The following is a 27,098-nucleotide window of genomic DNA, read 5'->3' on the forward strand; positions in this document are numbered from 1 at the left end:
AGATTTACAAATATCAATTAAAACCATTAAAAAAAATAAACTTAATCCATAATTTGACTCATTTTTATTAAATCCATTTTCCAACCCACTGAATTCTAATTAAGACCACGAGGTTGCTGGAGCCTATCCCCATTAAGGGAAGGCGGGCGGGATACACCCTGGACAGGTCGCCTGTCTATTGCAGGCAAAAAATATGTTTTCTGTTTTGTTTTTCTAAAAAAGATCAAAGTTTAGCTTTAAACAAATTATTTCTCACATCCAAATTTGGATTATAAATAAAAATGTGAAAAATAAATGTATATATTTTTTATAGTCCACTTTAGTTGATTAAATTTGAATTGGTTTAGAAAATGAAAAGAAAAAAAAACTGGAAAAGAATGACAGTTTATTTTAGTTTTGTCTCACTAAAATGCCAAATGGATTTTATATTTTGGAGCTCACATTAGTTATTGTTCTACAGCAAAAGTGTTTTATAGTCCAGATTCCAGGTTCCACATATATCAGATTATTTAAAATATTCTACTTGTATAGCTGCTTTTTAAATAAAAGGAGTCATCCAATGAAAAGAACCATCGATCCACCATCTATAAGTTCATTTGCATTTATTTTCATATTAAACCGTGTAATTATAAACATGTCTTTCAATTACACTAAGCATGATCAATATGAAGTAAAAATATTTAAAATCTACAGGTTTAAAGGACAGAACGTTTGTCTTCATTTAACTGCTGTGATATGTCCCTCTGATTCACCTCCGCTTTTAAGTTACAAAAACAAAACCTCATACCTACAACGTAGTTACATCATTTTCAAATTTACAGACAGAAAAAAATAATAAACCAAACATTTATATACATCGGAACATTTTAACATAAAAGTTACATCTCTCAAATGTGCAAGGTTAAGCAAGTTTATACTGTCAAATCTAAAGATCTCCTTAAATAGATGTTTCAAGTGAGACTGCTGGTTTCAACACAGGTGTTTAACATACAGGTGGCCTGTAGGGGGCAGGAGAGAGGTGTCTAGTGACTACTGAAAGGAATATAACTGTATGAGCTACAGTTCATACCTGTACATCCCATTCGGAGCCGCTCAAATCCACATCGATGACACGAGAAATGAGCACAAAGAAATTAATTTAGCAATGCAAGCAGGTTATTTTAACGTTTTTGACTGAAATTCTTGAAAAGGAGAACCTCTCTGCCCCACAATTAGAAAAGCAGCCTTTTTATTTGATTTTTTTTTAAGTAGTGTTCTCATGTGACTGGAAGTCCCGCCCCCTCACAATCGTCAGCTCCTCCCACCAGCAAAATTTCATTGCACACTCGACAGTCTGCATTTTCTTCATCCAGACATTTAAAAATAGTTTTTTTTACATGATCTGTGAGAATTTTTTTGACAGCAAATAAGAGAGCAGCTGTCCACAGGCACCATTAAACCCAGTGATAACGAGACAAAAAAAAAAAAAATCAAACCAGCATCTTGCACATTTCAGATAAAATAAAGCTTTACACAAATTTAACAATTATTAGGTTTTTTACAACTGTCTCACAGTTGGACCACCTTGATCATTGATTTGACTGAGATGGCTTAATGAAAAAAAACAAATCTGCTTACAGTAAATGCTCCTTTCAAAGATAAAGGAATATACAGTGCGTCCCCCTTTGCAGACTCAACAATCACCCTTTTTGCAGGATGGGGCTTCCACATTCAAAACACATCGATTCAAATACTGCTACAGAAGGATCCCACACGCCGGCTCCAATCAGGAGAACGATTCATCGCGCACACACACACACACACACACACAAAAGAAGGCAACCACTGATGCAGTCACACGACGAGACGCTGAGGAGTAAAAGTCTCTGCAGAGCTTACTTTGCCTGGTTGGTTGTAGTGATCGCTTCCCAGTGTGCTGAAGTCATTCATCTGGAATATTACGAGGTTTTCCTTTTTTCTTGGCTTCGTTAAAGTCTTGAAATGAAAAGCATTTGAAGGAAAAAGAAGCAGCCACACAACTGGAATGTGCATGACGAAGTCTTTATGGAACAGATTTGGGAGCTACTCCTGTTTTTGTGTGTTTTTCTCCCAACTGGAATTGCACTGGACTGAAAATCACACTTCAGAGGTTAGGAGGGCTCGGACTGGGCCGGGTCTTTCGCTCCACAAACCGTATCAAGTGGTGGTGCTGTATCCCGGGTGAAGCCCGGTCACTCAAAGTGATGGACGAACGATCCAGTCGTCCATGGCTTTAATCTTTGTCTCCATCCTCGCTGCTTCCTGATGACAAAAGGAAATCAGTTCCCTTTCTGGTGGTTTTTTTTAGGCTGCTAAGACACAACACAACAGACTTGCCTCCTTGTTCGATGTCGGAGTCGGTGAGATGCGTGAGCGAAAAGCTGGCGATGCTGGCTGGAGAGATGGAGAAGCGGGAGTAGGCGGAGAAGCTGGTCCAGCTGGGCTCCGGCATGCGCCCGCCGCCCATGGGGGCTGAAGGTAAAACAGCCTTGGGAACCGAGTCTTTAGTCGTCCTGGACCGGAAAGCAGGCGCTGAGGAGGTGAAATCGTCGTCCCACTCAAAACCTCCACCTGGGAGAAGTCAAAGAACACGTGAGGACAAAGGACAGAAGCTCTGAGAAGCTGGTGCTGGCTGCCCCGCCTTACCCTCCTCATCGGTGGAGCTTTCGGAGTTACCGAAGCGGTTCGGGAAGCCGGCAGCAGGCACTGGACCGTTGAACTCTGACGTCTGACTGTTTGGGCCACTCAAGTGGTCACTCAGTTCCTTGGTGGGGGTCTCCTAAAAAAACACAAGAAGTCAAAATAAGATCTAAACATCTGCATTATGCTGCTAAGTTCACACAACGCACATTCAAGAAACCACTTCCTAGAAAAAGTCAAGGTAAATGTGCGTTCACACGTAGCTACACACGTTTTAAGACTTTTAGGCTCTACGTACAAAACGCACAGCCATTGAAGTCAGTCATTGGATGGCATTCCTTTTCATCTACAGAATTGCCAACCGTTTGAAATTTGATGATGGAGGAGAAATTAATAACTGCGGTTTGTACCCGGCAGGAATTCTACAACACCAAATCTTTCATCTACCAGAACAGCGCTGTGAAAGAAAAACTCTAGAGCAAGATTTACGAGATTGGACATTTCACCCCAAGTGTCTTCCAACAGTAGGTGGCGCTAGTATTAGGTAGAGACAGTCCAGTGTGAACGCCATGGGCTAAACACGCGTTCTTAAACGTACATAATATGTCTGGTGTGAACGTAGCTTTATATTTTCCAGGAAAACATCGCTGCAGAGATAAAAACAGATGTTGTACCTGGTCAAATAGGTAGACTGTAACATCGTCAAAGAAGGACACGGCTCTTCTGGAGTTCTCTGCGTTGGACCTCACTGGACACGGGGAAGTTGATGCTGGTATGCTCAAAGTTGTGGGTTTTAACAAACTCTTCAGGTGCTTTGAGTTGCTGTCGTCGGACACAATCACCGGCACGGGGTGCGGCGCTTCGTCCTCGCTGTCAGAGCTGGAGCTGTGCAGCTGGTACCCACGCAGGTCATCATCCGAGTCCTCGCTGTTCTCGTCCTCCTCGTCTGCGTCCACGCCATCTTCCTGCCCATCCAGATCCTCCCCCCTCCCCAGGTAGCGGCCCTCTACGTCTGGCTCTTTGATCTTATGGCCGTCGTTGGCGTACGTCCTGGTCAGCTTTGGGTGAACGCCTCTCTCTGGTTCTTTCCTTGATGAGGCGGCGGGGTCTTCAAGTTCTTCTGGTGCTGATGTAGCATTAAAAAGTTGAGGTGTCTTTTTGTCGGGCTCTGCAACTCTCGTCTCAAAGTCCTTGTGGACCTCCAGCGCCGCGTCGATATGGACGACCACGTTGGTGTCCTGCTCAGAAAATAAAGCATCGATATCTCTTTCTTTGGCAGCTTTCTGGGCAGAGTTCCTCAGCAACACAGCGTCGGCAGCCCCTCCTGCCGCTTCGTCAGACTTTTTCTCAGGTTCAGAGTCATTGTCAGAGAAGTACGCAGAGTCTCTGTAACTGCCGCCCATGAACGGCTCCTCAGCGGGACGATCCGTCTGCTGGCCCTCATGGAAGTCCTCCCCACAATTCTCCAGTAAACCCTCAACTTCGGAGATAACAATTTTTGGTGGCACCAAATTCGCTGCAGATGCCAGCTCTTCTGACTCTTTTGTGATGCTGCTGCCATTTTTGACAGGAGAGCGGTCGCTCGGCTGGGAGTTCCACTCCGGAGACTCCAGGTTTTCCGTCTCGTAGCCGCTGTCAGATATCTTGTATGGAGGATGGAGTTTGTGCTGAAGTGTTTGAGCGCTCAGCTCATCGGCCTGCTCCGCCAGCCTGTGTATGTCTAGAGAATCTAAAGAGTCTGGCGTTTCAGCCGGGTGCTCTGCGGTTGGAACGGTGTTAGAACAGCTGTCTTCTAGTAAGCTGTCCTGACTGATCTGGTCCAGAGACGGTCCAGACACCAAGAGAGAAGACCGAACCGCAGCTTCTCCATTGGTTTCCACGAAAGCCTCGTCATGATCCGACAGAGTGGTTTCCAACTCCATGTCCTCAATCAGCTCACTAAACAGATCGTTGCTCGTTAAGTCTTCACTGTGCCCGTTTTCCGAAGACATTCCATAAACTGGGAAATATTCCGGCATTTTCTTCCTCGCGGACTGATCGGCGGTTTGTAAGGTCGTTGGGTCGTCATCGTCAAGGCTGGCAATGTTGGCATAGGTGCACAAAGAGTCATTGGTGGCACTGTCAGGAAATGCGGAGGAGTGGCCATCAGTGACGATCTCAACCTTCTCTGAGGTAGAATCAAAACCGGAGTCTGCTCCTCTGTCGGAGGATTGTGGCAGGCTGCGGTCTTTAGAGGAAGAACTTTCTACAACTGGCAGGTAGCTGCTTGTGTTGTCATCTGCCACCACGGTAATGGAAGGCACCAGTGTTGAGTTTTCGACCAGGGCGTCCTCGAAGTTTGCACTTTCAAAGTCTAAAAGTTCCTGCCTTGAGGAGGCGCTACTTGGTGCAGGTTTTGAGTACGAGTCGGTTGTGTTTAAGCTGCCAAACGTCTCAAGGTTCTCCCAAGAGCTCATCTTGAAGGTATCCTCTGGTTCGTGAACTAAGCCGGGCAAAAGAAAAGTTGGGTGCAGTCTTGAGTTGACGGAGTCCTCTTTCATCAGCTTGTGGTCTCTAAGAAACACAAAGTTTCCAGACAGTTCTTCAGTTTGAAGAGGATTTTTATCATCTGTGCTCATCCTCTCCTCTTCTAAAGAAACTGATGGATCATCTAAAAAAGGGTTTCCGTAACTCTGGTTGCCGTGTACCTCTTGGCCCTCTATAGAACTCTCAATGAAAGGATTCCCGTTCAGGTCAGGCAGCTCCATAAAACTCTTGCTCCATGGAGGGGAGTCGCCCTGCTTCGAGCCGTCTTCTGTGAAAATATTGGTGTGGTATGGACTGTCGTTTTCCAGAGATGACCAGATGTGGCTGTCTGGTAAGTAGGAATCTTTCGAGTCAATGCTTTGGTGGAAGAAGTCGGCGTCGGTGCTGGACTCGTCCAGCCGTGCATCTTGAAGAACAACAAAATCTTGCCGGCTTGACGTAAAGCCCAGGTCTTGTCCTCTACCGCCATTGTTGACTGTATTCTCTCCTTGCTCCTCAAGTTGTATGAAATATTCATTCCCATTTGAAGACTTTTGTGCATCAAACACTGGTAGAATCCCGGTGACTCCTGAGGAATGTTCTTCCCCTCTCGTCTTACCTAAAGGATCAGGAAAATGGGCCTGGATGTCTTCCCTGGAGATAGGAAAGAACATGCTGTGGTAGTTCAGAGTTGTGTCCATGCCTGAACATGCATGGTGGCCATCGTAGTGGTCGTGCTTGGCTGCCTCCCAAACATACTCGAAACTAAGACCTTTGCTGGTTTCTGTGACGGTAAGGACTTCGTCGATCTCATGCCTCAGGGCATCATCAGCGAATTGGTCCAGGATTGGGAAGGAAGAATGGCTAATGGTTTGCCGGCTGGAGGGGTTCGGCTTGAGGGCATCCCAGCGTTGCTCAAAATCCTCCTCTACATCCTTTTGGCCTTGCATGCGCAGATAGATGAGCAGACGGTGGACTTCCTCTGCCGTGGCCCGTCGTTCAGGTGACAGCCAGCAGAACTGCAAGATCTCATACCTGCAGTTGCACAAAAAAGAAACATTTGCCTTCAGAATTCCTGATAGTTCTCCAACAGAAACATCCTCACGCATCTCTTCTGCATGCATTTAAGACGTTTTCCAATGACTCACCATCTGTCGGAATAAGGAAGCTCCAGCTGTGGCTTAAACAGTTTGACCTGCTGCTCCTTTATGACATGATTAAGGACCTCCCGGTCGGACAGGTGTGGGTACGGCTGAGTTGCATTTTCAAAAAGCTCCCATAACGTCACCCCCAAAGCCCTAAAACCCAGGAAGGATTCAAAGAGTTCCAGAAGTTAAAACAGAAATGTCAAATCATGATCAAATAGAACAAAACTAAAAACTTTGGTGTCAAGACTTTGATATAAAAATTCACTTTAAATACTTGAAGTCTCAAGTCCAATCATCTTTGGATCTACTGTAAAAGCGTTCCCAGTGGTCTTTTAAGTATGATTTTTTCCATTTTTGGCCAAAATCAAAACACCTGTTTTGCTTTCCAAGACAGGTTCTACAGAAAGTGAGGAATATCGGAGCTATCAAGCTGTACAGTTTTTAACCAGATACCAGCTCAGACAAGTAAAACAAAGACGTACATGGATCTAGTCGTCTACAAGTGGATTCACCAGAATGGAGCGGAGCAGGAAGCTTGTGGCCTGCCCAGCGTATTTGCTATGACAGAAATACTCTTTTTCAAAAGGTATTTTTTTTCCATTTGCTCTTAATTCACGATTTGAATAAAGAAATACTCAGAAATGCAATTCTCAACCTTATTTTCTTTATACATGTCCTACATTATCAGAAAAATGTCACAAGAACGTTTTAAAAACACCAAAAAGACAAGTTTCATCAAGGAAGATCTTTAAGGAAGACTCCTAAACTCAAAAGAGAAAAAAAACATTTTTCCAAATAGAACCAGGTAGGTTTTTTTAAACTGAATATTGCAGTTTTTCACTTTTAGGAAATTTGAATTAAGTTGATCTCAGCAGAAATGTGTCTTTTTAAAATTTTAAATCAGTGTCTTTATGTGTTTTTATATATATATATATATATATATATATATATATATATATATATATATATATATATATATATATATATATATATGAAATTTGCCACACTAATCTGAAATATTCAACACAGGTGCACAAGAGACACTTCGATTTCTGCATGTTGGATGTAGTGCCACCTAGTGGGGCGAAATGCTAACTGCTCAAGACTAACACTGCAGAGGTACTTCAGTCTTTGGGGACACACAGAATCTTCTGAGGTGAAAAAAAACTACTAAGTTTATTTTCAGCCCAACATACAAAGGTATGTGTGTCACTGAATCCACTCCAACTGATAAACTTGAAACCCTGAAACTTTGTCATATTCCTGCTTGTACATCATGTTTTGTGGGTTCTTAAAAAGGTCTTTTGGTGCAGGTGTGAAGCTGTCATCTTGTACCTACCACACATTGCTGGGCTTGGTCTGTTCCAACGCAATAACTCCCCCATGGCGCTCCCCCACCAGCTCAGGGGCCAACCAGCGGAGAGGAGCAAACGTATCATCCTCCGTGATGATATAATCCTCCTGAAAAAGACAGATTTCTTCTTAAATCTCAACTCATTCATAAACAAAAACACTTTCCAGACACATTCGTACAAAAGGCAAATAAGCTCTTGTTGAGGCAAAGCAAACTCAAAGCGCCTCTCCCTTTCTCTACAGAAATAGATTCACGGGGTGACCTTATCTTACGAGGATTAAATTAAGACATACGAAGGCTCACATCAGCAGTATTTCAGGAATGCGCCGGACACAACTGTTTTAGACATATGCCGCACGTCAAGTTACAGAGGCGGACAAGCTTAAATCTTCTGTGAAATGTACAGTATGGCTGCGCATGAAAAACAAGATATATACTGGGTTAGTTTATCGGTTGGTGGGCTGAAAATAGAACCGACAAATGTCTCGGCTATATGGAGGAGAGTCGTTTTCAAACATCTTCACAGAACAAAACACAGCTGAGGACAGCAGAAAGAAACTCAAGGAGGATGATCGTTGAGTGAAGCCTAAGCGCCGCGTCCGCGCCACCAAGCACCTAAGGCTGCTGGGAAATAAAATCATTGACCATTCCTAAATAAATTCTAATCCGAGGACAGATTGGGTTTATAGGACTATACCACTGTCTTAGGGTTATTTAAGTCAGCAAACGTTTAGATCCAATGTTCTAAACTACAAATAGCTAAAATGTTCACAATAAAAAGACGGAACAATGCAGCCTTATGTGGTCAACCTCATAATAATTCACTTTTGTTGCTCACTTTGTATCTGTAGGGTCCGATTCCATAGTCTCCTACTTTTACAGTAAGATCTGCAGTCAGGTAGCAGTTCCTCAAAGCTAAATCACTGGAAGAAAAAAAAGAAGGAAAAAAGCATGAGCAGATTTGACAAAAACTTATTATTACATGACATTTTTTTTATAGCTGGACTGTCTTCCATAATGATGTGTAACTCCAAATTGGAAATATTTTGGCCCTTCTGTCACATTAGCATCAGTCATTTTTCTCTGCTTGTTGTTCAAATAGCAGGAGGCAGTGCAGAGAACACGCCAGGAGGGGGCGCTACACGCTAGAAACCGTCATAGCTGAGCACCAGCAGCTTTTCACGCTGCATCAAGAGAAGAGCTTTGGTTTCTCTGTGGCGCTGCAGCATTCCCGCCGCTTCCAGTCCAATTTAACCACCCAATGAACAAACCCTGCTGACTCTAGTATCCATGTGTGTGCGGGGCCCAGCTACTGTCAGACCCACTGGAACCCGTGCAAGATAAATGGAGATGTATTTTAAACCCTCCTGTCCTCTGCCGGCTGGCGACCTAACGTATAGTAACGCAGACGCAGAGAAACCAGTTCAACGTCTTAACCCTACAAGGCTAAGACATGGCAGCTGAGCAATGGCATGGCAGCCATTTCTACTTGTGACATCAGGCATAGTTTGCAGTTAAATGCTGCTTGTTTTAGTTTCTCCTCTTTATTCATATGAACTGGAGAAGAAACATTTGAAGGCTTTGTTAAAGTAAAAAAAAAAACAGCTTTTTTAAACCTACAAATGTTGACTTAAATCACAAAAGGCAATTCTTTGTTTTACTTGGGAAACACTTCCCATTTACACATACAGCTTTTTATTTTCTAGATATTAGGCACCAAAAAACTTTATTGTAACCAATGGTTTATTTAAATAATACATTTTGGAGTAGCAGGAGTCATCGGTTAGTATCTACTGAATATATTTTAATTAAATTCTATGCTTATAAACTGAAACAGCTGGTAAACCTGTGAAACTTCCCTTTGAAAGACTTTGAGCAAAATATTAAAATAACGTAAGCTACATTAAAACCCTTAGTTGTTTTTCTCCTCCACCCTTTCTATAAATCTCTTTTGCATCTCTGTACTGTGGTGAAACTAGTGCTGACTGCACCAGAATGGAGAATCAGTCAGCTGACAGCAGCTTCAGTTTGTAGTGATTCAGCTTGTATGTTTGAATCAGAATCAGTTGAACTTCAAGCAAACATTGCTACCTTATGGTTTATTTACAGTGCAAAGTTACATCTCCATCACTATATTGCGGTTCACCTTTCTCTGTCTTATTTTCAGTTCAATTTTGCAAGCTTTTTTTTTTGCACACTGTTCTGCGTCCTGATTGGCTGTTACTTTTGTCAATCAACCTCCTCCATGCCGTGTCTCCTGTACAGAATGAATTCAGTTTGACAAATCGATATAAATCTTCAATCGCCATCAGATCTTTGTTTCATTCCAAGACACTTTTTTTTATAAAGTTTGAGAGTTTAAACAAGAGGAAATTTTCAAAAATGTTCATGTTTGTCTGAGAAAAGTGCATAAAGTGTAGTGAGGAGTTTGACAGCCTATAATTCTACTTCACAGGTTTCACCTATCGCAGGTCATTTTTTGGAACTTAACCCCCAATAAACAGGGAAACGCTTTACCAGAATGCTACCAAAATCAAAATGTCTATAAAGCTGCTGTTCTTTAATTACATGCATAGAGCAGCCCTTCATTGAGAATATCTGTAAATTTCATGCTGCCATATGGGCTACGCAGCTTCATTGAAAGCCCCGGCCTACTTCTCCTCAGAGGCTTTGTGTCTGTGGCACAGCCTTCGTCTGCTATGGTGAGGCTTTCCCCTAAACAATAAATCTTTTTTGAGGGGGGGTGATAATAAAATTGAATCCCGGTGGCACTGAACTATTTTGATGAAATGTAGAAACCCGTTTGAGTTGTAACAAGGATTACAACACAACGCCCTATCTCAGGCTATCCATTTACACCTGAAGAGCAGAATCATCATTTCCCCCTGGCTGCGGACAGCTGACACTGTGGCAATGCATGGGAGCTGTGTAATTGGAACCCACTGAGCTTATTCTGAACATGCAAAATAGCGCTGATGAGCTGAGTACTGTATGTTTCCTCCTCAAGCCCTAGGTTCCCAACGCCCCCACCACCGCTGTACCCCCCGTTGGCTGGAGGCCGGACATCCAGTACTGGCTGGGGGAGCCTTTCTAAACACCTTTTTTGGAAAGCAATAGTACTCCTGGGACTGGCTGAGGGCAAGTTAAAGTACCGGTTGACCTATGTCTTCATTATCAAACAGCATTTGTGACTGAACTTACAACATAGTGGTTCCTCATAAAATATTAATTTAAAAGCAATACTTTCAACTAATCAAATAGACATCATCAATACATTGAAATATAATCTACTAATAAAAATACATTAGTTTAAATGCTACCATTTTTTCAGCTTTTCTACATTTCCAGCTTATTTAAATAGAAGCTGTCAGTCTGACCTGATCTCCAGAGTAAGAGAAACAAATGCTAAGCTAGGACGTTTAAAAATAAGCTCACTTGAGTGTAGCATAAGTGCAGCTCTAAAGTGCTACCTGTGCAGGAAGTTGTGTTTGTGAAGGTGAGTGACACCAGCAGCGATTTCACAAGCCATCCTCTGCAACTGCAGCAGCTCAGCGTTTCTGAACATCCAATCCTGCTGAGACAGATGGGCCCGCAGGTCCCCCTGCAGACAAACACACAATCATCGTTAGCTCCGAAGCAAATAAACATTAGACGACTGCACGGATGGATGACTCGTAATAATACATTTAAAAGAAAAAGGCAGTGTACAGGGACAACCACACAGGGGCAGCACAATCCACTGTTGTCCTCTTTTCCGTATTACCAACTTGTGATGTGTGAGGGGAACCAAATAAGGATAACACGGTTAAACGGACCTCTGTGCTGTGTCACAGAGATTTATAAATTAAAAAAACACACAGGTCAGACCCGAGGGGAAAGTGTCTACGGTGCTTTAAGGTGTGCAAGCGGAACAATTTAGAAAATAAAAAAGGGGAATAAGTCAACACATTTAAACGTGAAGTCCTCTGAGGGCAGACCAAAGAGGCTTTTTAAGAGGCGGACCCTTTCAGGAGGGATTTTTGGGATCCACTTCAGGATGAAGGAGATTCCCAATAATCCGGCAGACTGCGCAAACCCCAAAGGACGCCCTGCTAAAAGACTATTAACACACAAGCGCATGAGTCACTTTCATTAAACCAGCCGAGACACATTCAGCTGCTGATCATGCACGTCTGTTGGCTTCATTTATACAGGGGGAGGGGGGCACATTTACCGACCTGGGGCCATTTCTTTTACAAGCAGCTTAGATCGGTCATCTTATGTAAGCACTATTTGCTTCACACACAAAGAGAAAAACACACTCACTGCACAGAATTAAAGACTATTTGCAGACGAGCTATATTCGCCGTCAAATAAATGAATTACTTTTTTCTGTAGTGTTTTTCGCAAAATAAAAGCATCAAAGTTAGTTTAAAGAAAAATCAAAGTCTAACTTGAAAGTTGTGCGTAGTATTTTTACTAGAACGTTCTGAGGTTGTGTCTGGCTGGAGTCCTGACCATGCTGGAGACGCATGCGCTGGAGGCCGTCCCTCACATGTGACAGTCTGCACCAGTTGGTGGATGTATTTCGATGACAAAAATGCTTTGAGTCAGGGTTACCCGGCAGGGAGATACCGTTCAGAAAACCCGCCATCAATCAGCGGTGCGTCTGGGTGAACGTCACGAAATTAGTGGCTTTTTGACGTCCGCCGTGTCCGCGCCGCCGCTGCAGTGTCATGTGTCCCGTTTGGGCTTCAAGTGGATGACTGACGAGGACTCCATTAGCCAGAAATTAATTTGCACGATGTTTTAAACACAGCGGGAGGAATGGGTTTCCGTGTCACTTCCGAACCTTGATCTAAGAGTTGGGCTAAAATAGACATTGGTTCTTCAAAGAACGACAGCGCAGATGAAAGCCAAGACCCCACAAAGAGCTAGAAAACGAAATTCTCCAGGTGGAACCAGTGCAGCCATCACTCAGTTGAGTTGCTCTCACACATTATCACCTTTAACATACATGACCTGTTCTTCATCACACCACTTAATGACTCACTCCCAGTTGAGTTGAGTCATTTACCTTGACACATTTCTATGAGCTGTCGGAGAGATTACTGGCACTGGGCTGGGAGCGACCACAATGCCAGGACACGCGCCAGAGCCCAGCAGCTGACAATGCTCCAAGCCAACAACATGACTGATTGTTTAGCACGAGGCGCTGAACTGGGCTTTACTGAATGGCTTTCAAATTACAAATATGAAAATCAAAGTGGTAATAAAGACAAAACACCAAATACCACTACATGCAAGATTGTATTTATCATTTCCTTCTGACAAAAAGCATAAAAACACACTAAGAAACAAGTATTGAAAGTAAAATTGTCTGTACAGCCATTTTTCCAAATTCACTTTTTCCACTGAGTTGATCGTGTTCTAGGCTTCTTTGGAACCGCTTAGCTTGCTCAAGATTACACTCAGCGGCGGCCAACAACCACAAGGTGATGGCCATAAAAATGTACAAACACAGCAGCTGGTACAGCTGACAGCAGAGGGAGTGTAAATGGAGCCTGTTGCTTTACTGGGAGAGGTGGGAATGTGAGAAGTCCCCAGCTTACAGTAGCTATGTGAGTGCAGCTGAAGGGCGGGAGCAAAAGGGAGCTCCTCTTCATCAGGGCCCGGACAACACAGAGAAAACCAATCAGCTTCTAGGATGAACCCAAACCCTTGTGTTATAGTCTAAAGTGGAAAAAATCTCCTCTGAAGCGATTCAATCTGTTATCGTCTGAAGACTAATAAAGTTTTTTAACTTTGACTTGAAATGATTTTCCTTATTGGAAGTGTAAAAACATGAATGGTCTTTAAAAATGAAGTTGTGTTGGGGTTCATGCAGTGCAATGCTGTGGTTCCTCACCATTTCACAGTATTCAAAAACCAGCAGGAAGGGAATGGCCTCAACACACTGCCCCAGGCACTGCAGGATGTTCGGATGCTCTAGAACTCTGAGGACAAAAAAATAAATAAACACATCACAAACGTTATTAGGAGAATTAAGCTGTCAATTTTCTCACTGTTTTTTATTTAAGACTTTAAAACAAAACAAAAATAAGACAAGTGGTTTAAACATTTATATTGTTTATACCTACATTACCTTTTAATAAAGCTATATGCATCCAATCTCCTATTTACATACACTAAGCTATATATATATGCATTTTTGTTATTATTTTCAGATTTTCTGTTTTAAAATAAATAAAGATATAGAAGCAACATATATACATTCATTCATTCATCTTCTTAACCGTTTTATTCCCTTTCGGGGTCACGGGGTTGCCGGAGCCTATCCCGGCCACTTGGGCGTAGGCAAGGTATGCCCTGGACTGGTCGCAGGGTAGAATATCCTCAATCACACATCCATTCACTCTCACACTCACACCTATAGACAATTTAGAGTTGCCAATTAACCTATGAAGCATGTTTTTGGACGGTGGAAGGAAGCCGGAGATCCCGGAGAAAACCCACGCATGCATGGGGAGAACATGCAAACTCCACACAGAAAGGTCCTCCATTGATGTTCTGTTTTTCATGTCCCCCAGCCGGGACTTGAACCGGGGGCCTTCTTGCTGTGAGGCAAGAGCGCTAACCACTGCGCCAACTTATATACATTCACAGCAAGCCACATTCACTTCCCAAATAATGTATAACTTATATTCATTATTTGGGAAGTGAAAATATCTAAGAAATGAAGAAAAGACATTCTACTATATACTTGAACTACATAAACAAGAGGCTGATAATGCATTAAATTAAATTAAATGTTAGAAATGTATCGGGCAAATTGTGAATTATGTAAACATCTCAATTATTAATCTGTGCTTGTAACAGCGGTTAATAAACATTGTGTCTTCAGGGTTTTTTTTTTATGTTCAGTTATGTTCCTTAACCTCTTAAGACCCGAGCTCATATTTGAGGTAACTGTCTAAACATGTGGTCAATGGGCTTCAGTTAGGCAGAAATAACTACTGTGGTAATAGAACCCAAAATGTTTTGTCCACACCAGGTCCTTAGAGGTAAAATATCTTCGTTTTCCTATGTTGCAACCCCTCCAGTCTGTCAGTAAACACTGATTGTACTGGCAAGAAATGGAATTCTGCTTCAGAATTCATTTGCTTATTTATTGTTGGTTGGTTTGTTTGTTTGCTGCTGATAACCTGCTTTATGAAGCATTCGTATGGCTCTTTATTGTAATTTGCACAAAATATTGTTAAAAGTTTTTGGAAGCCATTTCCCAGATTTATTATTTAAAAAAAAAAAAGAAATATGATGGTATAAATGCAGGATTAGGACCTAATCCTGCATTTGTATAGAGTTTACTTCAATTACAATGGAAATTCTTATTTATATTCTAAATTAGTAGTATGAAATCCTTTCAAATAAACCATATCAGACTGAATGTAAAAATGATAAGGTGATTAGAGTGTTTTCTAAATATAAAATCTGTTCTCTCACCTGTATGGATCGCCTTGTTGCAAGAAATCGTTCTGCTCCTTCCCGTTTGCATTTGCTTTTAACTCCTTCACCACCACTCTGACTCCACCTGGGTCTGTGTACATTTCACTGAGAAGCACCTGAATGAACAAATGATCAGGAAGGATGGAGGTAAAAGGGGAGAAAAATTGAGAGGTGAGATTTATTATGTCTGGTCTGAAATACATCTCTGTCCAACAAACGTTACATCAAGTGTTCATACCTGGCCAAACCAGCCATTTCCAATCTCCTGGATGTAACTCAAGTTGTGACGTGCCACCTGGGAGTCTGAAGATGTCTCTGTAACAACACAGTGTGTTAAATCATGCACTCTGCACGTTTACAAATTCTCCAAAACATCATGCTAACGGTGCAAAACAGGAACTTCAAGCTGTAAGCTGATGCACGCGTGATGTATTTGTGTGTCTATCGGACCTGTGATGCTGGCCAGAGGTTGCAGGTGTGGCGGTCCGGGCAGGGGAACAGGAGAAACGGCGAGGGTGTACACCTCGGCGGGGGATTGCATAGAAGGCGTGTCTTCCGCTGGCGGAGTGAAGTCGATTTCATCATCAAAGTGATCTTCAAACTCCTGATGGAGAAGGAGAAAAAAAATGACAACTATATATTAAGATCATACATGATTTATTCAGGATGGGTTAGAAAAGAAACGTGCAGTGCACAGTTTGGAAGTTTCTTAACTTTATAAAGGGAATTGATGAAACTAGTGCTGAAAGAACCATTGGTTTGTTTTAGTGTAGCATTAGCCGTCCACTTTTCATTTGTTATATTGTGAATTTATTCTTTCATTTTAGATAATTTTATCAAACAAACTTTTCGACAAATGAGTGTTGATGCTTTTAAAGCTTGGAAAAACACTGAACGTGTGCAGAAAGGAAGCTTCATTTGCGTCACACAGATGTGTTGCGTCATGAATATGTACTGCGGAGAACAAAAGCCCACAGAATTCGGCATTTCTTAGGCAAAAAGTGGAACATGTGAGGACGAATGTGACAGACAGAAAAGAATGCAGCTGAAGCTACCAGTCTCCAGCATAACTGACGTGGAATTTCGTGTCTGTTTCAAATGAAAAAGTGAAGACATTTAGACGCAATGGCCATCAATATTTTACTGGTTTGGACAGACATCAGGGAAAGCTGATGGCAACCTCCTTCCACAGGACACCACCTCCTGCTTTAGCAAAGAGCACGACACCTGACATTACAGCTGAATTATTGAGACAATGCAGATCATATAAATATTGCATTGAGTGATGTCACTCTCATCCCACAGGATCTACGAATGGTTGTTGACAGTAGTCTGAATAATTTCATTTTTTCTGACAATTTGAGGTATAAAAAAATTATATTTTTAAAAAAAAAGTAAATATGACATAACAGCTTTAAAAAAAATCCCAACAAAACTATGTTTTGTTTTGAAAAGCATGTAGAAATTTCACAGGAGCTTTATATTTATAACAGCTGGTTTGACACAGTAATGGTGTGGAAAGCCATCTTTAACAGAAACTAAACCCAGAGGTCACGGGGTCACATTAACCTGAACCTGGGCGGCGCTTCCTCACCTTGAAGTTGATCTCTCTTTCTTTGCAGCAGGTTACGCAGTTCACGAGCAGCACGACCACAGCCAGCAGCACCATCAGCGACACCACCAAGGGCAGGTGGGGAGACGCAGACCAGACATCCCCCGTGCTTCCATCTGACACGACAAACAGAAAAATGGTTTTAAACCTCTAATTTACAATCACTTTCAAAAGAAAGCACAAGGTGTCTTTTTAAAGATCCACCCACAACCACGGTGCACTTGAAGTCAACAAAAAGAAACTGCGGCTGTCTTGCAGATTTATTTTGACCCGGGTTTCCCTGCAGCTGACACAAAAGTCCAAAGAAAACACCAAACATTCAACGTCTGCAAGCATGACAGGTTTTTATTACAGCCTGAACCCCCCAGCTGCTGCTGCAGCCAACATTACATCAGTGAGCATTAGAGCACGCCTAACATTCACTATGAACATAAATATCAAGCATTTTTAATGAAATATCTGAGTTACATAAGATCAGGGAGCAGTCAAACTACATCTACATTAGTACATTTAGAAAAAGATTGTTTTTTATGAATAATCGTGGTCAAACTACTGTATGAAATACCAATTTATTGCTCAGAATTCTTGTCTAAAAACTTTTTTTTTATTAATGGAAAACTATTTTTATTTAAATTAAACAAGTGCAATGCATAGTAGTAAAATTATTAGTTCTTGCAGTCCAAACCAACAGAAAAGCTCTCTTATAAAAGGTCATTTTTGCTGTAACACAACCTGCTCTTCTCTTTAGTTGGCTTTGTGTTTGCCTTTCCTCCCCACATGACAACCTTGTTTCAAAAATGTCACTGCTCTTCCACAGCTTCATCCTTTGAAAGTTATGACTACCGGTCAGCAGACAGTCATAGGACGTTATAGTCAACCTTGACGCTGTGCAGCTTGATTCATCCTTTATAGGTGAAGTCGTGGTAACTCTAAAGACCTGCTGGATGCATCTGCTTGGTCTCTAAAGCACTGTCACATATGCAAAGGTAGTGTGTGTGGCACTGCTTCCTATTAATAGTAAAGTTAATAAATAAAGTTTGATTTGATTAGTTTTTATTCTGTCACCTACAGCCATGTTCTAGATGGAGGAAACTTTGGACATCTTATTTTAAACTGAAAACACCGTCCTCTATAAAACAATTCAGAAAGACCTACTTTGATGAGAATTGTTTTTAACATGATTAAGGACACATAAAATAAAAATTAAGCATAAAATTATGTTTCTGAGTTCTTTGTAAATCAGGAACAGACGAAAAAATGCCATTGGATAAAGATGCTGGCCGGGCCACAAGCTCCCTGCTCCACTCCTTTCTGCATCCACTAGCAGACAAATAGATCCGCGTACGTCTTCGTTTTCCTCGTCAGAGCTGGCATCTGGCTCAAAACTGTACGGTTAGATGGCTCAGATGTTGCTCGCCATTTTTGATCCATCTGTAATGTTAGGTTGGGGGTATGAGGGGCTGTAAGGTAGTGGGAGAGTGCCCACCAATGGAAGGGGAAGGGGGCACACTGTTTTTTTTTTCTATTTTGCCTAAAAAATAATGAAAAGACCACAGAGAACGCTTTTAGAATAGATCAAAAAGATTATCAGAATGGGACTTTAAGATAAACTACAATTATGGAAGTTTAGAAACTCATTTGTTCACTTTAGGCAGAATTGTTTCGGTCTCATCAATCTGAAAACAGAAAGTGACAGCAGGAGCAGCAGCAGCAAGGCTGTGCCTGATGTTTGCAGAAAGAATGGGCAGAGGTTTAAGGGGCTGAAGCAAAACCTTGAAAACAGATTCAAATTTGCCAAATTCTGTACCAGGTTAATTTGGCAACTAAATTTTCTTTCTCTAAACTAATTGAAATCAATAATTCTGAGCCTGAAGATTTTGCCTTTATCTCATCTTCAAATATCAATGAACCAATGCAATTTAGTCAATACGTTTAGAGATTAAGCAATGAAGTACTTGTAAGTAATAGTTCAATGCATTATTATCACAAATAAATAGCAGGCAAAAAAGGCCAAATTCATCAAATATGTTGCTTTTCACATAAAACATGAATGTCTTTTTACAATTTTAGTATTCCAAAATAAAAATTCTGCTATGCAGTAGTCATTCACATCACTGGGATTTCACAATCAGCCCTCTTCTCTGTCTGAAAAACTGCATCAGGGTTTGTCTGAGGTGAAATATTCAAAAGAATTAATCATTAAAAAGCTGCACAGCCGAGTCACTGACCCAAAAGACAAGCTAAAAATGGCCAAGTGTACTTACAGTGGTGAAATTCAAGCAATATTTGTATTCTCACGCATCATGAGAATGTAACCTAAAGCAAAATATCTCTCTATATATCCTTAGTTCTCATCTTGTAAAATACTAAAAATGTAGTATAGAGTTAAAATGTTATCTAAAATTAAAACATATGGATTACAGTGAGAATTTGCAGCTTCTTCTGGATCTAAAACTACATCCTACCTGTAGCGGTTAGAGTAACAATATACCAGTAATAAGAACTTCAAACACATTGTCATATTGACAAAATAGACACAAAAATCCTGCAGAACCATTTGCTTCTGAGCGCCAGCAGCTTTTTGACGTAAACACCGTCTGCTTGTTTTAGCAGACAAATGTGGTCCAGGGCGACCTGGGACTCCCAGAGAGGCTACATCCCCCGTCAGATGGGGGGAGAAAACAAGAGCTGGGTCATGGCAGCTCCTCCTTGGATCGGTTCTTCTCTGTTAGGACATATTTGAACCATGAGTTCCTATAATGATTTGGCAGGCCACCCGGATGACTTAACTGTTTTTTTAGGACCAAATGGCAGGGAGCTGCCAAGTCTTATTTTGGTTGGACTACATATTTCAGCAGGCGTTCACACTGGAGGAGGGCCTGACCTATTTCTCCCAGCTTTTACTGACCACAACGGTGGATTTTATCTACATGGCAGAAAATAACTAAGCCTGGTAGGGGTGTGGATTTGTCCACAATTTGCACTAGTGAAATAATCCTCAGCAATCAGACAGAACCCACTTACTGGTACTTTTGTCATACAGCTAGTACTTACAGTATAGTTCTTTAGAAAAACTTTACCCCATAACCTTCAATATTAAATAAGAAATTGTATTTTATGCAGTCTCCTTTATCACCTGGAGGTAAAAGTTTATGGACAATGGCTGCAATGACTAAGAGACAACATGCCACCATCACCTAATTAACCATAACATTTTTTAAACCTAATATAACAAAAAAAAAGACAAATTTCTGAAATACACAAACTTTCAAAATAACTAAACTTATAATATTTGACAATCCTTTAGCTTATACTTATATGTATGTGCATGTAAATGTAGATCACAGAGATCCAGGATGGCCTGACAGGCAGGTAATAAAAGCATTGTAAATGTGCTCATATTGCAAAAAAAAAAAAAAATTCCCCTCTTCGCTGTGCTATGATTAAGCAAACAGCACTGTGGCCAATCATTGACTGGTCCTGATAAGACCAGAAGATGTTGTGGTTACAGAGTTACCAGCCCACCCTGTAGCTCATTCACTGTTGGATCATTTATTTCCCCATAAGGCAGGTTAAAAAAAAAAAAAGAAAAGAGGAGACACAAGTTACTGAGTCTCATTTCCCTGGAAATTCTTTAAGATATAAATTCCCTTGACCCCAAAATAATATAGGTTTTTATGAGCATTACAGAGTTAAACAATATATCAATAAATTATTCAACTATTCTATTCATACTAGTATGATTGTTTTTTTTAGTCAAGCCGGCATTTTTTATAATGGCAAGCCATTTTCCTTCATCCTAAAGCATCACTGCATGATGAGACTTGCGATCTCACTTGCAAAGCAAACATGATGTTTCCATAAACAATGCACAGTTTATCCTGCCTCAAACAACAAATGGTGTCTATGCTGGTTTGTCAACCTCAAAATCACTGTTCCCCTAACTGGATAAGACATAGAACAAATGGTTAGGTATATGTAGATGTATGAACAGTAATTTATTATAGCTATCTTTTCCAGGTTAGTTAGATGCTTAACCTAGTACTTCAGATGCTAGGCTTCAATTTAAATGATCGCATTAAAAAGTTTTAAAAAGGGCAAACCAAGTGCCTTTTTAATGCTTAAACTGTGACCTGACAAGTTAGCTCAAAATGCTACTAATAATTACCAAAAGTGTGACAAGTTCATTCATAAGAATGCATTTCCTTATTTTGGATGATTTCCAAGACCTGGACTATCTTCAACTTGTTGCTTTCAGGAAATGTGTGTCTAACCAATTCACCATCATGTTAATAGTTTGGACTTTAAACTTGCACATGTTTAGGTCAAAAAGCTTTCAGTTTTTATTTTTACATTTTAAGAGATGTTCCATGCAACTCCTCGGTCTGATTTTGAGCACAGGAACACTTTTTATGTACACATATTTAAAAAAAAAAAATCTTCTTACATAGAATAATAATCTAGTGACCCCGTAGAATGTTAACTATCCATGTAGTTGCCCCCAACTTCACTCACAGGTCCTACTGATATAGGTGAATATTTCACACCGTTTCCAAATCAGGTCTGCTTTGGTTTAAAAGCTTTAGCGCTTTTTGCTCAAGGTTATGTAATTAAGAAATGTAGTTAATACATAAAAATCAGATTATTATTTTTTTAATCAAGGACCATTTTTCATGTGATTCTTTGTTGAATTAGTGTTTCAGTTATTTTGACCTTATAAACAAGCCACACTTGGAATAATAATCATTTTAATGTAGTAATTTGTGAAGAAATCAGAGGTTATAAGGCAGCTTTTGATCAAAACAACCTGTTTTTGAACAGCAAGGAGAGAATACTGCAGACTTTCACACATGATTATGATCCAAATAATAACTAAAAGCCGGGTAAAAGACCAATGAGGTTATCAGCACATGTTGAAGTGAATTTAAATTAGGTTATCTAGGTTGATACCAGAGCGAATGAAGCAAAGTGCATTTCAGGTTTTCCAGTTCTTCTCCGGGAACAACAGTTACAGGAAAAGTTTGTTTATGATTAGCCTACCGGGTTGTTGGTTAGCAGAGTAGTGACTTTGACTGTTGCCTAATGCGGGTTACATAAACCATGTATCCTTAAGGTTAACTAAAAACAGTTTTTTGTCGTGACCAGGCAAACAAACACCTACGTACCACCAACATCATGTTCTCTCAAAACAAGCAAATAGCTAAGGGAATTAGGGATTCGCTGTCCGTTAGCAACACACACAGCTAGTACATTTCAAGCTAATAAATCGTAGGCATAGCGTTTGGTTGTCGTGATTTATAAATTATTGGTAACGCAGTGGATAAACGTGACATTAGTCGTCTTACCTGAATTCAGAGGATACTGAAGAGGTATAGCTTCAGTCACCCAAAACGCCGACCAAAAAATTCCACTTGCCAGCAGCAACACAGATCCAAGACGGCTCTCCATCCTCCACATTTGGCCAACAAATAGGATGACTAACTGAAACTGCTCTGAATAAGTGGCTAACGTGAGTTTAAATAAAGTGCCTTTACCATTTATAAGTAGTTTAATGTCACCCTAAGCTACAAACGTGCATAGTTTCGGTCTTTTTAGCGACTTGCTACTCGCCAGCTAAGCTAGCTATAGCTAGCATGTTTAGGCTAATAGTTTCAGCTGACGACAGCAAACACCGCTACGACATGTAGTGTTCCGTTGTCCATGGAAAGAAACGGAGCGATCACCTCTCGCGTCCTATCATCTTTTCTCCAAGAGCGTTTTTAAATAAACATATTTACAAAAAAATATTCTAATAGACGCTCCTGGATATCATAAAACACCTTTCCTCCACAGAGCCATGTTCCTGGACGACGTCACATCACGGAATGAGGCGTAAATCTCAGAACAATTGACATTCACCTAAACCAATCACAACGAAGAATAGCTTCACAATAAAAGCACGTAGCCAATCAGCTTTGAACTATACTCCCAGTGCAGTAATTCCAGTGATTTGCTTAAAAGCTGAGGAAATCCTTTTACATCCAGTGACTTCGCAACCATGCGAAGCTCGCATTGGAAGATGACCTGCCTTATAAAATGTTTATTTCTGGATATACGGCTAACCATAAACTATTGGTTTTATGGTTGACACGGCTGTGTAACTACAGAACGAGAGGCTTCAAGTCTGTGATCTTTTTTTACTGGGGCAGTTTGCTAGAAAATCTACTAAAAAAGAAACTCAGTATGTGGAGTGATAAAAAAAATCTTGTAATTGGCAACCCCCTTTTCCCAAAGACATTTATTTATTTGTTTGTTTGTTTGTATTATTTTTTTTCTATTTAGACTTTTAGACCACCCCATAAAGTTTAATGAATAAAACTAGAGTCGAGTAATCCACCATTTCATTATTTCTATTATTATTATTATTATTATTATTATTATTATTATTATTATTATTATTATTATTATTATTATTATTATTATTATTATTATTATTATTGCTACAATATACAAAACGAGTATCATTGAATTACATTTTTGTCATATCTCAACAGTCTTAGAATTTTGGCATATCTAAATAAATATTTTTTCCTCTGTCATTACTGTGTTTGATCAACTGTACCCACTCATCCATGGGCTCCGGTGGTTATTGGAGCCTGATCTGAGCTGTCATTAAACATAAAGGCAAATTGCATGCAGGACAGGTCACCAGTCCTCACAGGGCTGCATAAATACACACAAAAACACAATTTATGTTTACACTGACTAGTCAAAGGCAGAGTTTGTTGCACCACAGGAGGAAGCCCCACTCCAATGTTAAGCTTAGTCCGAAACCTCATAATATTTTATTTTATGTTTATTTAATAAAAACAAATACCAAAAAAAAACATAGATCAACACATTGAAACAATCTGATGCCTGTTTAATTGCCATGGCTATTTCGCAACACCCGTCCCAAGAGGATCTTATACAGAGATAATAAATAAACAGTAAAAAGGGGATAACAGCGATAAACCTTTTTTTTAAAGTAATGCACACTATTGTGCTCATTTAAATGCTTCACACACAGGATATTGTATACAAAATGGTTGCACTCTTATTGCTGAATGAGCCAAGATTTAATCTGTTTTTTTAAAGATGTACAATATAGTTAAAGATTTTATATTAATTGGGAGACTGTTCCACAGATTGGCCCCTTCCCCTGAAAAAGCAGCAAAAGACATTCAACGAAATGGGACGCCACTTGCAGTTGCTCTCGTTGATTGGGAAGTTTCAAATCTATTAAAAAATGTAGAAAGCAGCTGAAGTGCAACAGTCAAACATTTGAAAAATAGTTTTAAATGGGTGAAATAGATCAAATTCATCATACTTAAAATCTCATTTACTTAAAATACAGAAGTGATGAAATGAAGTAGGTTTTTTTATCCAAAAATTTCAAGGTTGTGGGGTTTAAGATAGTCTGACTGCTCAGAGATCAAAGTAAGACAAGTGAGTTAAAATCATTGAATTCAAAAAAATTCACCATGGTCTGTCAGAAGTCTGATTTAGCTTTGTGGACTTTTGGCTGAGCTAATAGACCTGCTGCAATTGGAACCACCCGTCTGCCTGTTTTGTGACAGTGTCTATGACATTTTTTGTAATTTTTTGACAAAATAAAGGGCATAGTTACAATATCAATCAGTTACATAGTTACAATATCTATTTAAAATGTTCCCCTTCTTCACGGAGTACATGATGATTTAATAACAATGTAAAGTTTCATTTACAAATGATCAATATTTAACTTAAAATTGTAGTATTTTCATTTTGAACTTGAGGCCCCTTAAATGTTTTTTACCTTTTGTCTTATTTGCTTTAACAAAGCAGCAGCTCAATAAATGAAAAAAATTATCTGCTCTGATTAACTGATGAAGGGGGAGGAGGCATGAAGGAAATCTCCGTGGGTTTGAGGACAGATACGTCAGGTTGCTTCTTGCACTCCAGATCACGAATCTGCAATAGAGTTGGAGGGGGGCTCCGACAAAAAGCAAGAGGAAACAGGGATCTCCATTTACTCAACTCGGGAAACCTCTCTAACTGCAAGGTGAGTGGATCTTTTTAGCAAATGTTAGTTTGTGACGGTCTTTCCCTGAGGTGTTTTATCTATCCTCTCACCAACATGCATGTGTTAAAATTGAGGAGGCAAATTCAGATGGTGGATTTTAATGTGACGTTCATTTTGTTTTAGAAATAAACAACTTTCTCCATTCAAATGTAATTTTATAAACCAGTTTGTAAATACTGAAAGTTCACACCTGACAACAGGGAAAGGATGCTCGATCTACATCAAAGTGGTACAAGTCCTTCGAGACCAGTCCTGTTTCCCTCCCATTAACAGGAAACAAAAAAAAATGATAGTGAATTCATTTGATCTCACAAAGAAACCAGAACACATACAGTTGTTGTTGCTTTGTTTGTGTGTATCCTTCAAACAGACACAGAGGACCATGGCATTTGCTGGGATGCTGAGCGAAGAGAACATCAAAGCTGCTGTCCAGGCGTGTCAAGGTCAGTCACGTTACCCATTCCGAATCACAAAGACAAGAAAAAATACATTCAGAATTAGGACAAATGCTTTGATAAAAAGTTATTTCCTTTTCCACGGGAAGAGAACCTGCATCCAGTTTACCAGGCAGCCATGAGGTAGGAGAGCGGTCACCAACTAAATTACCACACTGTTGTTGTTTAAGTGCAATGAGAAGCAGTGAAAAACTAAAATAAAACAATCGGAAAACCCCCTGGCATCCTCAAGCATTTTAATTTTTTATTTCTTGAAATTATGTCTGCATGGTCAGACACATGGAGCTCAGTGGCTTGCTGCAAAGAAAAGGCAAATGTCAGTGCCTTTCTTTAAAAAAAAAAGTCCCTGTCAAACTTCATCAGCTATTCAGGGTTTGCAGACGTCAATAAATGATACGTTTAAAGTGAGAAAATATTTCGTTTTCTAAAAAGCTATCTTTGCATGTCATCAGTATCATATTTTTTAGATGTTATAAATGGATTCCTGGATGAGACCGAGGAGCAAAAAGCCTTTTATTTAAGTTTGCATCAAACCCCGAGGCGGCCTTGTGTGTGCTTGAACTGTTCTAATAGCATATCTGAGAAAGGCTGTAATGTGCCACTGCTTGTATATTGGTAAATGTCATCACCAAAGAATGAAAGTCATCTGAGCGAATGACTAAATGCGACATTTCTATTCAGACCCCCACCATTCTTTCTTCCTTGTCATTCAGCTTTGACCTCTCTCTTCCCCCCGCACTCTTTTGATCCGCCTCTCTATGGCGATGCAGCTCCGGGCACGTTTGACTTCAGGTCGTTCTTTGCACAAGTGGGACTGATCGACTCGTCTGAGGCGGACAGGAGGAAGGTGTTCACAGTCCTGGACCGAGACGAGAGCGGATACATCGAGGAGGAGGAGCTCAAGTGAGGGCAGAGAGTGTTTGTGGGTCTACTTGCAAAAATATAGACCTCTCTCAACTGCACTACACAAACTTACCTCCATGAAAATCAAACACAAAAGCCTAAAGTTAGGATCCAAGGTCTTATCCTCTGAGGTCATGACATTCACTCTCCCTGGTCTCGGCCCACAGTCAAATGTTCCTCCATGAGCATGATGGAATTGAGCCTAACATGAGATGATTGGGATTTAGCTCCAACCTCAATTTCTAAGTTTGTCTTTCTCCTCCTCTTAGATTGTTTCTTCAGAATTTCTTTCCAGGCGCCAGGGAGCTGACCGGAGCTGAGACAAAAGCACTGATTGCTGCGGGAGATAAAGACTGCGACGGCAAGATCGGGATGGACGGTGAGTTGCTGCAAAACACCTGGAGAAGCTGCAGAGAGAAGGTCTCCCCACTCGGTGCTGAGATTACAGTCAGTTGAGAGCATACGATACAAAACCCTGCACTCAACAAGCAAACAAATAATTTATTGTTTCGTTGACTTTTCTCACTTAAGCTAGATCACATGACCATTTTGCACATGACCATGTGACGTGTGTCTCTTGTCTCCACAGAGTTCTGTGATCTCCTGGAATAAGATGCAAGCACATAAAAGTGCCACGCCCCTTTGAAGCCCATTATACGTTTTTCCTGGTTTTCCAGATTAACAAATGCAACAAAGTAAATAAATACAAACCTGCCTGCTGCTCTTCCTCTTGATGTGATCAATATGATGAGTAAAATATTTGATGGACCAAAAACTAAACCTGTTAGGAGCTAAGGAGTGATTAATAAATGTCTTTAAAAATCAAAAAAACCCTGTTTTCTTCTGTTCTTTCGGTGCACTTTTGATGGATTTGTATATAAGCTGTTCATTCATC

The 27,098-nt window shown here is 40.5% G+C and overlaps 2 protein-coding genes across 3 annotated transcripts; one reads left to right on the forward strand and one right to left on the reverse strand.

The window, feature by feature from the left end:
* Positions 1–587: 587 nt before the first annotated feature.
* On the reverse strand, positions 588–22,239 carry LOC101164312 (serine/threonine-protein kinase LMTK2). Its single transcript, XM_011478240.3, has 14 exons — positions 22,108–22,239; positions 16,745–16,878; positions 15,601–15,754; positions 15,389–15,465; positions 15,148–15,266; positions 13,553–13,640; positions 11,136–11,266; positions 8,504–8,588; positions 7,651–7,772; positions 6,312–6,461; positions 3,333–6,198; positions 2,665–2,797; positions 2,356–2,589; positions 588–2,280 (listed from the first exon to the last, which is right to left on the reverse strand). The coding sequence occupies exons 1-14, from the start codon at positions 22,217–22,219 to the stop codon at positions 2,252–2,254; spliced, it is 4,434 nt and encodes a 1,477-aa protein (XP_011476542.1). The 5' UTR covers positions 22,220–22,239; the 3' UTR covers positions 588–2,251.
* LOC101165806 (parvalbumin beta-like) lies at positions 22,162–27,034 on the forward strand. 2 transcript variants are annotated; one of them, XM_011478242.2, is made up of 6 exons: positions 22,162–22,271; positions 24,655–24,824; positions 25,216–25,288; positions 26,014–26,203; positions 26,473–26,582; positions 26,793–27,034. In XM_011478242.2, the coding sequence occupies exons 2-6, from the start codon at positions 24,666–24,668 to the stop codon at positions 26,813–26,815; spliced, it is 555 nt and encodes a 184-aa protein (XP_011476544.1). In that variant the 5' UTR covers positions 22,162–22,271; positions 24,655–24,665; the 3' UTR covers positions 26,816–27,034. The 2 variants fall into 2 exon arrangements, with proteins under 2 accessions (XP_011476544.1, XP_004071522.2); XM_004071474.3 differs by having other exon boundaries at positions 26,071–26,203.
* The last annotated feature ends 64 nt before the right edge of the window (positions 27,035–27,098 follow it).

The sequence above is a fragment of the Oryzias latipes genome, chromosome 8 (genome assembly GCF_002234675.1).
Source record: "Oryzias latipes chromosome 8, ASM223467v1".
NCBI classification, from domain to species: Eukaryota; Metazoa; Chordata; class Actinopteri; order Beloniformes; family Adrianichthyidae; genus Oryzias; species Oryzias latipes.